The sequence below is a fragment of the Larimichthys crocea genome, chromosome I (assembly GCF_000972845.2).
Source record: "Larimichthys crocea isolate SSNF chromosome I, L_crocea_2.0, whole genome shotgun sequence".
NCBI classification, from domain to species: Eukaryota; Metazoa; Chordata; class Actinopteri; family Sciaenidae; genus Larimichthys; species Larimichthys crocea.
In genome coordinates this window covers 23,671,922-23,688,233 of record NC_040011.1, presented here as the reverse complement: position 1 = coordinate 23,688,233, position 16,312 = coordinate 23,671,922, and the positions used below count along the sequence as shown (strand labels likewise).

The 16,312-nt window shown below is 37.7% G+C and overlaps 2 protein-coding genes across 2 annotated transcripts; both read left to right on the top strand.

Annotated features, from left to right (window-relative positions):
* Positions 1–1,555: 1,555 nt before the first annotated feature.
* LOC104937004 (5-hydroxytryptamine receptor 3A-like) lies at positions 1,556–6,787 on the top strand. Its single transcript, XM_019263774.2, has 9 exons — positions 1,556–1,648; positions 2,337–2,500; positions 2,911–3,020; positions 4,132–4,301; positions 4,392–4,552; positions 4,886–5,096; positions 5,198–5,362; positions 5,672–5,820; positions 6,569–6,787. The coding sequence occupies exons 1-9, from the start codon at positions 1,609–1,611 to the stop codon at positions 6,785–6,787; spliced, it is 1,389 nt and encodes a 462-aa protein (XP_019119319.2). The 5' UTR covers positions 1,556–1,608.
* A 2,680-nt stretch (positions 6,788–9,467) lies between these two features.
* On the top strand, positions 9,468–14,860 carry LOC104937006 (5-hydroxytryptamine receptor 3A-like; the record flags this gene model as incomplete). The annotated part of the gene is given in 10 exon segments (XM_027282858.1): positions 9,468–9,522; positions 10,631–10,791; positions 11,872–11,916; positions 12,034–12,143; positions 12,766–12,935; positions 13,419–13,650; positions 13,784–14,070; positions 14,189–14,380; positions 14,539–14,637; positions 14,715–14,860. Coding segments are annotated over 10 exon segments (1,497 nt in total), but the record flags the coding sequence as incomplete, so codon positions are not given.
* Between the last annotated feature and the right edge of the window lie 1,452 nt (positions 14,861–16,312).

The following is a 16,312-nucleotide window of genomic DNA, read 5'->3' as shown; positions in this document are numbered from 1 at the left end:
CCATTTTTCTAAGATGTCTTCTGCACACAAAAGGTTTGTTTCTCTCCAGTTTTGCTTGCAAATTTAAAGTTATAGCACTTCTCCTTTGCCGAGATAACACGTCCACCTGACAGGTGTGGCATATGTGCCGATTAAACAGCATCTTGATATCTAATTGGCCATTACTTGTTGCCTTTGTTGAAAAATCAGGGTCGGTCAACCAGAGGCAGAGTAGAACGGGTCATAACTTTGCTCTCCTGGGTCAAAAAATATCTTTGCAGAGAAGTGCTATCACAGATTTAAAGAGCAAAATTTGAGCGACATAAACCTCTTGTGCGTGCATAGAAGAAGTTTTAGACATTGTACTGGACCATTGTGATGAAGAGGGAGCTAAAAAGAGAAGGCAAAGCTCTCAATTTTCCATCAACGTTCAGAATCTCATCTATGGCCTCAGACATCCGGAGGGAGCTCAGCATAGTGCTGGGCAGCATTGGTTCGGGCCCTCCTGGGTGCCTTCCTGTGGCGTTGTTTTGGCCACTTCCAACAGGGAGGAGATCCCAGAGCAGTCCCAAGCTTGATGGAGGGACTGCATAGCCCATCTAGCCTGGGAATGCCTTGAAATCCTCCAACTACTTGGTTACTCAACTGAGAGAAAGTTAATCCAAAATTATTTTGATAATCAATTAATCGTTATTAAGTCATTAATGAAAGAAAAATGCAGAAAAACTTTATAAAGTGGCTGAAATTTGAATATTTTAGGGAGACAAAACATGGAAAATGTTAAGTTTTACATCTAACAATTCATTGACTAAAAGAATAACCACAAATCTATACAAATCAGTTGCAGCCCCACCCAAGCCTCAATTGTTCATTAAATCCAGTGTAAGCTAAGATGTCCATTAAATTCTATTTAATGGATTAAAACTACATCAGTGAGGTCATTTACTGTACAAAAAAAGATCCATCCATTTTCTGTAACCGCTTCCTCATCAGGGTCACAGTGGGGCTAGAGCCTATCCTAGCTGACTTAAGGCGAGAGGAAGGGTACACCAAGACAAGAAAAAGAGACATTTTCCTCCATTATTAATAAATCAGCTTTGGTGCTCAGCTGCCTGCTGTGATCAAGGCATGGGAAGACTATGAGTGGGTTTAAATGGCATCAGTGTTTATAATCCCATTACCATATTACCACATTACCACCTAATTTAATTTGAATTGTGTGCTGTCTGCACTTACATGCACAGACTCACACCCTTTTGTCACCAGTGTCGAATAAGTTGCGAGCAAGCTGTAAATTCATATTACCTCTCCTCTCAGTTGGATAAATCGTCCCCACCTCACCTCACTTTCAGTTTTATTATTTGTTGCTCGATCATTTTCCATCTCACCTAAGTCAAACCAAAGCCTGATATGTTCCCTTCTCCTCTGCTAACCAATTACGTCAATCCATGCCATCCACTGTGGGATGGGTTTCTCATTTCAGGCAGTTGACAAAGGTCATTTTTTTCCTGCCCAGCCCTCCTTGGCTCAAATCAAAGCACAGCGTCACAGACTGAGTCTGGTCTTACAGCGGTGACAGAAAACACATCTGAAAAGCTCCTCTAACACACACCACCTACGGCTGCAGATATGATGCACGCTGCTTTTCTCCTCCTGTTCGTCTTTGCAGGTTAGTCTTTGTGCTTTATGAGTGTGTTTGAGGTGTGATTATATGTCTGAAAAGTGTCTAATTATGTGTTTTCCACAGAATCAGAGACAGAAAATGACAAGTTTAGCTGCAATAGTATCTTCTATCATACTTAGCACTGTTCATAAATTGTTTGAAGAAGTTATTTCACAGCACTGACACCAAAAATGGTCAAATCTTCATCCATCTCAAACCGTGCCATAATTTCTTTGGTTTGCCAGCTTCATGTGACTGTTTTTTTTCTTTTACTGTTCTTGATGTGATAGAAGAGAAAACAGGGCTGAATTTGAATGGATCCAGAAGCCAAAGTGTCTTCTTAAATCAGTAGATTATTTTTTAAAATTCTCTCACATACAATCTACACATACTGTACATACTGTCGTATCCACATACCTCACATATATAATGAACCTGCTACATAAATTATATTTATTTGAGCACCCTTTGCACCCTTGCATTATTGTCTTAAACTATCTACAAATGTTAAGTTTACCATTCATTTCTACTTGTCTAACTTATTGTACATAGATTAGTCACTCTAAGAATATAACAGGGAAATATCTTGCATGTCTTGCAATGCCAAAATAAAATAAAAACATTGCCTTTAAGGGACAATAATATTTTGTTTAAGTTTTAATAAAAAATACTCTCTGATAACTTGTTTGTACAGTAGCTGGGGTGCCCGCTGCAAAAATGTGCACTTACCAGGACGTTCTGGACTACCTGAACCTGACCGCAGATAACAGTGTGTTTAAACTGACCCGGCCTGTTCTCAACTACACACACCCCACCATAGTAGAGCTGGACATCCTCCTCTATGCCATCTTGGCTGTGGTAGGTCTTTAATTTTATACTGTATTACATGTGCTACATCTGCTAAAATGTGACCATGCAGACTGATCAGACGCGTTTGTCTTTTTTACCAGATTGAGAAAACACAAACTTTTATTCCTTTTGTGTGGGCAACAATGGTGAGTGAATCTTTATAGCTTTTTTTTTTTTTTTGGATTGTTTAAATTTAAAAAGTCTTATCATATCAGTAGATACTTTTCTATCTGTGACTCTCGGATAATGATGGTTACCTATTGCTCACTAATTTATTTCAAATTTGTCTGCAACTCATCATGCATGCTGTATTTTTCTTGTCTATCTTGTGTATTGTGAGCTGTTGTAACACGTACATTTCCCCGGTGTGGGATCATTAAAGTTTTATCTTTTGGTAATTACCCTTTAATGTACTGCAGAGATGGAACGATGAGCGCATCTCTTGGGACCCCTCTCAGTTTTGTGGAATCACTCGGATCTCGATTCCTAGAGAAATGCTCTGGAGACCGGACCTCTTTATCTATGAGATGTGAGCCTGCAGCACACACAGACATTAAGTGTAGTCTATGAAAAGATACACAAAAACAAAACACACTTTAAAAGGAACAGACACTTTATTTTCCCACAGATGAAAACACTGACTCCTATTGCAATCAATAAATTGCACACTGCTAATAACTGAATCAACACACAAGCAACCAACAGCAGCCATTTAAGGTAAACACAGGTGTTATCCGACTCCCAGCTACTGTAATCTAAAAAAAAAAAAAGGATAATGGACTCCTGTGGGCTGCTGTGGAAAAGGTCTATAGAGATGGACAATTCATCATATCTCATATTTCTATCTCTCCGTGTGGAAAGTAAATGAAGGGGAGAAACAAATTGTTGAAAGACAATGAATCCTGCAGGACAAGTTTGTCCAGAAACAAAAAACTAACTAGTTGTTATTAAAATAAAAAGCCAGGCAGAGGCACTTTCACACATATTCATATTTACTAATGACTACAAAGGCAGTATATCTTCAGACACCTTTGCGGATAACACAGGGCAATTTAAAATACACCATTCTATTTTTTTCATATATTTTCTATATTTTTACACAATTAGTTGTTTTATGGCTACAGTTTAAACAAACTAGGCATTGTTTTGTATTTATTCTATTTTACAGATTAATATAAGAGTGGTAACAATCTTATCTAAGTCTAGTAGCCCATTAGCTAACGTAAAGAGTACAGTAGGGGAAACAGCTAGATAGAAAAAGGTTACTGCTCCCAGCCAAGAAGGCATGCACAACAACCCGATACATCCACAATTTGTTTTTACGTACAAACAAGGTACTATTTTGTACAGTTTTGTTTAACTGATTCTATTTTACAGACAAACATGAGAGTAGACTGATTGTGGATGGTAATAATATATTGTTCCAGCCTGTTCAGGAGGATTCAGTTTAAGTAGTATGCTGGCTAAAGCTATAGGCCTGTGATTTCCCATGCTATTTATTGTACCAGCTTTGTCTTTAATGATAGGCACTAATTACACAGACAGAACAGATAATTATAAGCAACAACAGGAGGAGCTCCATCTTCTATTGATTGAAAAGATTGCCATGAAAAGATTTGTGCATTTGCGTGATGTTTCAGGATACAGAAGGATGAGTCCCCTCAGAATCTCTACATGAGCGTGACATACAATGGGATGGTCATTTCTGAGGAGGACATAAAGGTTGTCAGCACCTGTAAGATGGACGTCCACAAGTTCCCCTTCGATACGCAGAGATGCAACATTTCCACTGGATCTGCAATACACTCTGGTGAGGGAGGAAGTGTGTGTTTATCTGTGTGTACTGGAGTCAGTGTTGTGACCTCCATCTTTCACTTAAATGTTCTCCTTTTCATCTTAGTTGATGAAATCCGAGTCCTTCCTTTCTCCAACTCCTCCCGAGCGACGCAGTTTTCCCGAGAGGTGATGAAGACGCAGGGAGAGTGGGAGTTTCTCCAACTAACTGTCGACACAGCCAATTTCACCTTCCACGATAGAGAGTGGGAACAGCTCGTATACACTGTACGCAACACAGCAACAGATAAAGATGAGTGTCAATTTAAAGGAAAGGAAATCTCTGTCTATTATGCATGACCTAAAACAGCTACAGGGAACTTTTGGAGATAAAAGCAGCAGTGTTTCCAACTTTGCACATGAATTTGACTTTGAATTATTAGTATGCAACAGGACAGAACATTTTTATGAATTACTTATTTGTGCACAAGTAAAAAAATATATATATTTTTCACAAATGTATTGACAGCTGTGTGGTAACTAAGTGGTGACTCCAGAAATGTTATAATTTGTGTTGTCATTTGGTCAATCCAGCCTGACCCTTGAACCTTGTTTTCTTAGTTCACCGTAAAGAGGAGGCCTCTCCTCCATGTCATCAACTTCCTGTTGCCCATCCTGTTCTTCCTGAGTCTGGACCTTGCTTCCTACTTCATCGCAGACCATCGGGGAGAAAAGCTGGGCTTCAAAGTTACCGTGCTTCTGGCCATCTCAGTACTGCTGCTCATCCTGAATGACATCCTGCCGTCCATGTCCAACAAGACTCCGCTCGTAGGTACAGACTCCCGCTTAAAGGCCTGATTTTTACCTGGATTAATATTCATACAGTCAGGAGAACCTGATAAAAATGGCTTATTCCTTGTTTCCTCCGCTCAGCTACCTACTGCATTGTGATTTTTGCTCTGATGCTGCTCAGTCTGCTGGAGACAATCTTGGTTACGTATCTTATGGAGCAAGACGATGCATCCCAGGAGAAGCTCAGGCTGAGGGACAACTGCGAGGACAAACAGGAAAAAGTCCAAGTCTATGACTGTAATACAGGTGAGACCCAGATCAGAGACGAGAGCAGTTTTTCACAGAAACTTGTCAGATGCTCCAGGAAAGTAAATGTTTGGGGTCATTTTTTAAAACTCTAGTTTAGTCTATAAGGCTTTAAAACATTACTTTCCCCAATGAGGTATTTCAGCTAAGTCCTGATAAAGGAGACAGGCCTGGTTTTCAACTGTTAAACCATTAACTTCCAACTAGGAATGTTTTTAACTATCTATACTTTGTATATTTACTCACCAAAAATAACTAAGATTTGATGTAATCCAGTGTTTTTGTAACAAACATTATGTGTACTTTCAGAGGAGAAAAGACAGACCTGCTGTTCATGCATCTGCAAAGCCTCTGACGATGAGAAACAGCATGAAATGCTGCCTGCGTCTCAAGAGGTAAAGTATTTTAGTTACAGGATTGTTATAGCTAGCCAGGTGGAGGAAATCCTGTATGTCATTGTTCACCAACATTTATATCCATAACCAGTTAAAATCCATGATCTTGAATCACGTTCACTGGAGAATGAAAAAAAAGGTCTTTTTGCACAACATGGAAGTAATAATAACTAAAATAACAAAAAGTGGCTGAGGAGGTAAAATACTAACTTAATCACACAAAACTGAGATTTACTATGCGCAGGAGCACAAACACTAACCCTGAAACTCAACAGGACATGTCTCTGTCACATTGCGGATGCAACACTGTTTTGGTCTGGCCTGCACGGGACTTCAAACCCCACTGGGAGTGTTTCAGAAGCAGAGCGTCACCTGACTGAAAACATTAGTGCCACCAGCCGTTAATGTAACTAATATTCACATATGAGTAATGATGGAAAATTCACATTCTGCCAATTTTCTGGAAAGTTTGGTTAAAATTTGCACTACATTTGGATGGAAAACTGACTCGTAAAAGCATAGATTAAACACACGGGTTTAGTAGATCAGGAAATTACAGTATATTATTCATCACTTAAAGACACATGTTAGACTATATACCAACGTTTAGACTCCAGTCATCTCCCCTCACCACCAACATATTTATATGCTTTTAACATCTTAAGATTCCTGATTCAACCTGTTAAGAAACAATACCTTGCCCTGTAAATGAGTAAATATCCTTCATGATTTTGTCCACCTGGCTTGTATTACATCATGCATACATTTCAGCTGGAAAATAAACCCACTCTGTGACTCCGACTGTGTGCAGGTGGAGAACAGCATTCAATCAGGAGAGTCTCATGTGCTACTGTTGATCCTGAAAGAGATGAAGGATCTGCAAAAAACTCTGAATCTGCATCTGGGCTTCAAAAAGGAAGAAGGGAAGGCCAGCCAATGGGCCACAAGAATCAACAGAGCGTTCTTCATTTTCTACGTCACCACTGTGTCACTGTTTATACCCTTTATCTTCATGGAGTGGAACACTTAGAAATGTAAAATAATATCCTGTAATACCTCAGTTTGTGTTTTGTACCTGCATGTCAACATGTGATGTAGGATTGTGTTGTGTTGTGGTGTGCCTCTAAACGCAAATATTCTGCATTTAAAATATCTCAACTTACAAAATCCGGCTGATGTTTGGTGCTAAGATATATTATACTATTCATGGGAGTTTTCTTCATGTGTACATAATGCTTTGCAGTGATTATGATTGTATAAAAAATGATGATGAAGAATGCATGTTCATTTTCAGCCATATAACCTGGATAAAGTGAAAGCTAAATGTTTCATTAAATGGTGTCTTTTTAATAATAAATGTGAATTCATGCTCAATTTGTTGGCTAAAACAAATTAATTGGACCTAAAAATGTTTGTAAATTAATAAACATGTTTACCATCCATTTAAAAGTCAACATACAAAGCCCCCCCCAAAAAAAATGTTTAGATAAAACTACAGCTGTGTCTGGTGGTTTGTGATATAGGAGATTAATAATATTTACCCCAACATGCATCTCAATGTCACTTCCATGTCCCAAAATCATGAGCGCAATGTGGCAAGAATAGAGACAAATCTAATTTAGTGTAATCCAATCAGGACAATCGATTGCAAAAGATTAAAGAGGAAACTTTAACTGCTCCCAGTTCAAATCCTTCACTTTGACAACAATCTCAATGTGTGTTTATCAGTATATATATTATATATTTTCTACACTAATATCTCACATTATCTTTGTGTACAGAAAGACAGATCTTTCCTTCTTGTCCTCTTTCAGTCTACTTTCACCTCATAGCTCATCTTTCACTCAGGCTTTAAACCAATCACATCCATCCTTACAGGCCCATTATAAACACCATCAAAAAGCCGTCACAGTGTGGATTTGGTGTGCGGTGGTATACTCAGTAACAAGAGGAGACAAAGACACACTCATCACTCAGGCTGCTACGGTGCATATAAAGGGCTTTCACGTGTTTTATTGTTTCACTACATCGAATCACAGGGGATGTTGATTTGATTTGTTTTAGTGATGCCAGCGGGTGTGGCTTTATGGATGTTGGTCTGTCTGTCTATCACATGGTCCAGACTGGAAATATCTCAACAACCATTGGATGGATTGCTAGGCAGAGATTTGTGGTCCCCACAAGATGAGGCCTAAAAATTTCATTAACCCCAATACATTTGCATTTTCCTTAAACTTTGTGCAGACATAGTTTCAAAATGATGTTTCCTAATGACTAATGGTAATCTCCTGACTTTTTTCCTCACGCTCATTATGACAATGATATCACGTCACATTAGCTTTCTCTTAAAGTAACAATATGTCAGATTTTTTACTGTATTAAATTATAAAACGATCATGCTACAATAGTTTGTGTTTTCTCTCTTTGCTCCGGGTTGCCAGATACCAAACAAATTTGACACAAACCTGGCATACTGCAGCCATGAAAGCAAGTAAAGTGGATGGAGTTAACATTGCTGCCTGACCAGAAATGTGGTAAAACACTGGTAAATATTGGGAGATGCATTTGAAAGACAGCTCAGAGCCTTGAAGGACCCAGAGCGCCTGTTCTCATCATTCCCAGTGAATCAAAACATAGAAAATAAAGCCACAGTCTAAAACTATAATCTTTTCCATTTTAACCCCAGCCATAATCTTTCCGTAACCGTAACAAGTACAACAAAGTACTTGTTTTATTCATAGAATATATCAGGAAGGATAGACCACAAACTGAGACCTAAATGCACTGAGTGGACATTCTGAGACATCTGTTCAGTGAAATCGACATGTATATTTACACATTTTCTTTTCTCTTTCTCTGCATTGAGTAAGTTCTGGCTGTATGTTTTTGTTGTTGTTGTTTTAGTTTTAATTTTTTTTGTCTGGTTTCCTGTCTCTTGTAATGTGTGTGTATGTGTATGTACAATTTGCATAAATAAAATTTATTTTAGTGTTTTACATTCAAACTCATGTTTGATCCCAACAGCATCCTCCAACAGTGTCTTTGTGCTACCACAAGGTGGTGTGCTCTACTTTTTGCAGAGTCAGTTTTGAATTTTAATTCTTATAATATATAAAGAATGATATAAAAAAAAAAAAAGGATTTCACTTTAATGGCAGCTCCAAAATGCAATCTGAGACTTACACCCTACAATTATGTATGTGTCAATAAAAAATGTGATTGAATTAATAATAAATTATACATCTCAGTAGAAGAATAATCCACATCAACATTATACATTATGTGATAAATCAGTGATTTTATTGTTAATAACAAGACACCAACAATCTCAGACTAATGTGACTTTAATGTACTTTTCTGCCTGGATGTGTCAGATCTGTGTGCAAAGTATTTATTAGCTACCCTTAATGTTTACCATTATAACACCAGAGGCTTTTCCCCTTAAAGACCACTGAGAGATGCTCTGATGATTGCTGTAGGAGTGACCACCATCTCCGGATGATGGTCAGACTAATGAGATTATTAAAAACAAAACAAAACACTGAAAAAAAAAATCAACCTATAAATGTTCCATGATTGAGTTTGCCCGGCCCTCTTCCATTATGGGGCAGGGTACTATTACTGCATCAGACGTGGTGACATTTACAGAAATACCGAGTGGACAGGGATAGACATTAACTGTGCAGATCTCTTCCTGACTTTGGATTCTAACAGGTGTTGCAGTCATGATGCTTACCGGTTTCCTTGTTCTGCTCTTCCTCATGGGTAAGCTTGGACAACTTATTTACTCAACACTCTTGTGGCTTGTTAAACAAACTTCTTTGTCTTTTTCAACTTTATGAGTAAAAAAAAAAAAGACTTTCATAGTTTCTTTCCTATATGCTATATCTATATATATATATAATTTCAGTTTAAGTGTTTTTGCTGACCAATATGAATTTCAGGGTTTCCAGAGACATATCAAAATGTGAAAAAGTAGAAGAAGAAGAAGAAGAAAAAGGGAGTATATTAATATGAAAATTTGAATTTTTCAGTATGACATTTTGGGCAGCTGTGGCTCGGAGGTAAAGCGGGTCGTCCACTAATCAGAAGATCAGCGGTTCGATCCCTTCCAGTCTGCATGTCGAAGTGTCCTTGGGCAAGATACTGAACCCCAAATTGCTCCCGAAGGCTGCGCCATCGGTGTTTGAATGTGTATGAATGGTTAGCTCCTAAAACTGATGAGCAGTTGGCACCTTGCATGGCAGCTAAAATATAAATGTGTGTGAATGGGTGAATGAGCTTTGAGTGGTCGGAAGACTAGAAAGGCGCTATATAAGTAAAGTCCATTTACCATTACCATTACCATAGCTTGACAAGATAAGGAAAACAAAAAAATACCCTAGGTGAACAAACATAATGATGTGTTTCTCAACCCAGATTTGATCTTAAATTTGTGCTGCTGGACTTGATTTAAACAACATGCAGTTGAATGACAAAGGAGAAACCCATTTAAACTCAAGTGACTGCAAAAAAAAACCCTCACATTTAAAAATCATTAGTGGACTGATCCAATAAAACCCCACAGTCCTGCCAACGCCCTCCTCATAATGGCCTTTCAGTGACCACAATCACTGGATATTATTGCAGATATTTGTGAGATGTTTTTCATGGTTTGAATATAATTTCAGAAGCAGTGGATACCAACCCACAGACACTAATGTCTGTCAATCCTTCTAAATTATAGGTAATTAAGAGCACATACAGCAAATTTGATATCCAGAAAAACATAATGGCTCTGAAGTTCCAGAAGAAAATTTAATGAGATCCTGGAAATTGGCACATTTCCTGTCTTCATTCCTTTTGTGAGTAATGCCTCTTCATGTTCCTGTAGATGGTGTGTACCCAGAGCGTGAATGCAGTTATCAGGATGTTTTAAACCACTTGAACCTGACCACAAACAAGGAGCTGTACACCATGAGCCGGCCTGTTAAACACTACAAACGACCCACATTGGTATCCCTAGAAGTACTGCTCTATGCCATTCTAGATGTGGTAAGTGGTTAAAGCTTTATTCATCACATTTTCAAATGATATTAATTATTATTATGAGAATGTTGTACTGGTCCATAGGCCACATCCATTTTTGATATTCCCTTCAATATTACTTCAATTTGTAGCAAACCAAACTACACATGAACTATTGATGGTGTTCACTTATAATGTCAAAACAGCAGCCAGTGCAAAAAAAAAAGGAGATTAGAGAAAAGGATCTTTAATATATATTTAATGCACAAACTGATAATTGTTTTTTGTAAATATACCCTCATTCTGAATTTGATGCCTGTTGCCTTAGTACACTTATATGTAGAACACTTTTTACATTATGTACCTCATGGCATTGTGCGACAGTGCGTTGTGGATATTCAGCTTCAGCAGCTTCCTTAGCCACCATTTTCACAATGCTGGTGGTCCATCCTCCTCCGTTAAGTAGCCAAAATGGCGACCATTGAGGTGTCCAGTATTCCACACTGAACTTTTTGACGTTTATGAGTGCACCATCCAGCTACTTACAGTACACTGCATTTTGCCATAAATGACATACTAAATAACGAGCTTGGTAACTAATGTGAGCTAATTGACCAACCGTTAGTAAACTCATTTAAGAAAACATGTACATTCACATTATTTACCATTAAGAGTTAAACATTTTCCCTGTTACTATCTTAAAATCCACAGTTTTAAAATACACAAATGTGAAATTTTAAGATTACCAACACTAAGTTTTGCTAGGTAGCTGCATCTTTGTCGTCATAACTTTTTCTTAAAATTTTGATTCGGGTACTGCTTTATCTCTCTGTATTTCATTAGCACAATGTTTATCAAAATGCTTTATCAAAATTGATCTTTTTAGAGAGAGATATTGTAAAAACAAATATAAGTTTAGTTATGGCTAGCTGTGGCTATCTCACTAGCTAGATTTATTTTAGATGAACAAAATTCACAGAGGGCCATTGTTTATTGTAACGCAGAACCAGATGATGTAGTCTGTGGTTTCTTGTTTAGATTTCTTATTTGCTGGTAATCTGTCTGGACAATTTTTTTTACAAATTAAACATATTTCTTTGTTTACAGGTTGAGAAAGACCAGAAATTTATTCCTTATGTTTGGACTGTCGTGGTGAGTTTTGCCAATAGATGATGAAAACTTAAATCCCACTTTGTTAAGAAGCTCAAATACTTTTTTTTATTTATTATTAAAGTTAATGTTTCTCTGTTCTCTTGTTTTCCCCGGTAGAGGTGGCACAATGAATACATTTCCTGGGATCCAAGTCAGTTTTGTGGAATTGATAATGTTTCTCTTCCTGTTGAAGCTTTGTGGAAGCCAGATCTCACAATTGAGGAAATGTAAGTGTAAATACCCACATTAACACACACACATACTCACATTAACTAACAAATATAAGTACATAAATCAGATGTTTAGACGCAATGACTTTCTAATTCAAAGGAAATGTATATCAGTATCAAATCTTCAAGAGGGCCTTGATGTTTTTGATTTTTTCACAGATTCACATACACTCATGACCGTAATAAATGATAGGACATGACACTCTACTACTCTACTATTAAAATTGCAACAGTATTTTAACATTTTCTATGTTGTCATTAAGTGTGTAAGTTTTCATCCACCAGTTTTTTAATGCAAATTTTTAAGTTGTGTTTTTGAACTTGGCAGATGAAAGCCTCTGTACAAAATATTTATAAATTAATACTGTACATCAACAAAGATTTCATCATGTTTCCCACATGGTTTTCCACCTGGCACTTTTTAAAATTATGTCACCGCCTTCTTCTTCTTCTGCAGTGGTTTAATAGAAGCATATTTAGAATTGAGAGTGCATTCGACTCTTAATATTCACAAATTATTAGTCGATGGAAAGATGCAATACAGGTTTTAGATTTTGGGGAAAAATAGAGCTCTGGTGTTATTTTTAGCCATCACGTGTGTTTGTGTGTTCTCATACAGGACAGAGAAGGACAAAGCTCCTCCGAGTCCGTATCTCACCATCAATAATAAAGGTGACGTTGAAGTCCAGAATGACCAGGTACTGGTTAGCACCTGCAGGATGCACATTTACAAATTCCCCTTCGACACACAGCGCTGCAGGCTCTCCTTTAAGTCCATCATACACACTGGTGAGAGCATGAAGAGTTGTTTTTATAAGTGTGTTTGTGTTTGTAAGGTTTCATTATGACATGAGCTCAAATTTGGTATGCCAAGGGAGAGGGGACCATTGTGTGTGTGTGTGTGTGTGTGTGTGTGTGTGTGTGTGACAGTAGAGCATAAACATAAAGTATATTAAATAAGTATTTGTTCTAACTGAGTTAGTGCAGAAGTGGAGTAACTTGGGTGTAACATTATGTTATGGAGTCTAAAGTATCAAAGCTACAATACTTTCTATTACATTCTATTTTCTTCATGGTAAGATTAGCGAGGGTATTATAACCACAATGTAATTACACAATTTCCTTTTGGATTTGTCTTGGAACAGTAAATGCAAGATGAATAGCAACGTCTGTGATCGTTTACTTAACTAAATTACGTTATGTGAAATGAGTGTTATAAACCTGAAACTGATGTCCACATTTTAAAGCCGTTCTTGTATCTCACTACCTCAGCCAAGGACATTCGGCTCTATGCAAGTGACAACTCTTCAGAGGCCACAGAGTGGTCTCGTGATTTGATGCGGACCCAGTATGAATGGCTGTTCATTAACATGACAGTAACTTCCGAAAATGCCAGCAGTGAGCTCGACCAAGACATCATCGTTTACACTGTACGTATAACTGGCTACAGAAAAAGCAACTTTTCTTTCCTCATGAATATTTTTATGTAACGGGCAACATTTTAACATGTTATTGTTTTCTTCTCAGTGAATTGCTTTTCCACTGTAATTTCCTATGTTTGCTTAATGACATCGATGCTTCTTTTAACACAAAAGACACAATCAGATTGGGGCCGATTACCTTGTTGTTACAAGCTGTGTAAAACAAAAAATAGTATTTATTATCAGACGTGCAGCAGTAGGAACACCAACTACCTGACACATTATTTCACAGATCACCATGAAGAGGCGCCCTGTCCTCTACATTGTGAACTTCTTGCTGCCCGTCCTGTTCTTCTTGTGTCTGGACTTGGCCTCCTTCCTGATCTCGGACAGTGCTGGCGAGAAGATCGGCTTCAAAGTCACTGTGCTGCTCGCTGTCACGGTGTTACAACTTATTCTGAATGAAATTCTGCCTGCCTCGTCAAACAGGGTTCCACTTATAGGTAAAGAAGCTCAGAGTCATTCCTTTATTGGACTGCTCTTAATATGAGCAAGAACAGCACATACTGAACCGATGAGTTGATATTTGTCTGCATTAATGATGCTGCCTGCCCCTCCCAGCGGTCTACTGTATTGGGATTTTTGCTCTGATGCTGCTGAGCCTCCTGGAGACAATTTTGGTGATGTTTCTGATGGCGAAAGACTGTGCATCCCAAGATAATGAGGTAGACAGAGACCAAAGCCGGGGAGAGGAATGTACCAGACATAACAAATCCAACTTCTTCAGCTATCTTGGAGGTAAGACCAGGCTAGGTGAGCTAAGTACGTTCAAAATTATGCATAATTTGAGTCCTTAGTAGTTACTAGTCATTATGTTGCGATTAGTTATTTACACCCAAATGAAAACACACTTGACCATTAAAACATGTTTGTTTTGTATTATTTTAAAACTGTTTAATAAATCCTTTCAGAGTGTGCATATGTTTATGATGTGTCAACAGGTGAAACAACATCTGACCAGTTGACTATTGCCAAAGAGGTTAGAATTGATTTGCACTTGGAACACATGGGCACAAAATGCTTAATGTATGAATTATTACAATGTTTTGATAATGTAATAAACCAGTCTACTAAATCACTTTTGCAGCACAACAACAGCAACAAACTGATAGAGGAGCGCAATACCATAGGGAAGCTCTCAAAGGAGTTGAAGGAGGTGGAGAAAACACTGTCTCTGTTCCTCAGGAAGAGGAAGCAACAGGAGAGGCCCGGCTACTGGACCAGATTGGCTAAAAGACTCAACAAAGTTTTCTTTATTTTCTATGTAACAGGGGTCACTCTGTTTTTAGTTGTTATGTATTTAAAATGGTACAGATGATACGTAATGCACAGCCAAAGCTCTCACTTTCCCACTTACTCAGATTTTGTGTATTACCAAGCATACAATAGGTATATAAAATAAGCATGATGTACTTCTTGTGAGTGATCGCACCAGTTACATAGGTGTATGGGGCGCAGAGTGGAAATGGCAGAGACACCATTCACCTGATCACACGTCAGTGTAGCATCAAAATTATTTAAAATCTGTTATTTAATGGTAGAAAAGTTACACAATGTTACTGTGTCTCATATTTCGAGCCTGATACGTGGAGGTTGTGAAACGCCACTAATGTTACAAGACAAAACAGAGAGACAGCCCTGTCCTCTGACCCCGGTTAGCACAATAATGATCAGAATGGTGCCTGCTTTCCAAAACACAAACATACAGCTGCTCTGTATATCAGGAAGAGAAGTCAGTGTCGCCCCTAATATTCTCAGATTGAACACTATCCCTACAGTAACCTTAAGATATATGCTTGGCCCTGTGTAACCCATGCTAGTACGTGGCATGCCAAGCATAATGAAATCAGTATAAATGACAATTTGTAAACAGGTATGGTTGAAACAACAATCAGCAAATAGAATATAATTGTATTAATGATCTAATACATCAGTGACTGATGTGTCAGACAGTACACTAATTGCTTGTTAGCCTGAAAATACTATGACTGCTTAGCTCTGTTAGAGCCCTGAGCACTTAGGAGTGGTTTTATTTCCACATCTTGATCTGCTAGAAGATGTGCACTTATTAAACTTCCCACATCCTCACATCCTGGTTTTAGCAAAGATGATGATATATGTAGTATTTCAACAGGTTGCAACTACTGAAAGGCTGTTTTTCCATGTTTTACGTAATGCTATTAATGTATAGACACAGTATGACACTTATCTGGTTGTATTGTAAAACTACACTAGCCTACACAAATATGACAATTAATATTTAAGTCTTAAGCATGGCATACGTATTGTACATATTACATGTTATCATACATGCTTGTAAAGGTGCAGTACTGGCTTTAAGAACATGTATCTAACTTGTCGTACTGCAGAAATAAACAGCTAAATAAGATTTTTTCACATTATTGTTCATGGTCACTTGTGAGGACTACGTATTTTGCATGTGTGTGCTTGGCAGTAAATCTTATTTTCATCTCCTTTTTCAGTATATCTCTGTATGTTCATCAAGTATATGTGGATATAACAGTATATGCATGTATACAATACATAAAGTATATTATTAATTATGTTTTAGAGCTTTGATATGGGTACAGAAACTGTCCGTACTTAAACCACAAATTATATAATTTACAATGGTAAGGTAAAGTGGATGTTGTAGGGTGTCATGGTTGTTGCATGAGAATTATT

Excerpts from the sequence above, each read along its gene's own strand:
- LOC104937004 (XM_019263774.2), top strand. The coding sequence starts at position 1,609 with ATGATGCACGCTGCTTTTCTCCTCCTGTTCGTCTTTGCAG. Across the intron at positions 3,021-4,131 it reads GACCTCTTTATCTATGAGAT|GATACAGAAGGATGAGTCCC; the intron begins GTGAGCCTGCAG and ends GTGATGTTTCAG. Across the intron at positions 5,821-6,568 it reads AGGAAATCCTGTATGTCATT|GTGGAGAACAGCATTCAATC; the intron begins GTTCACCAACAT and ends GACTGTGTGCAG.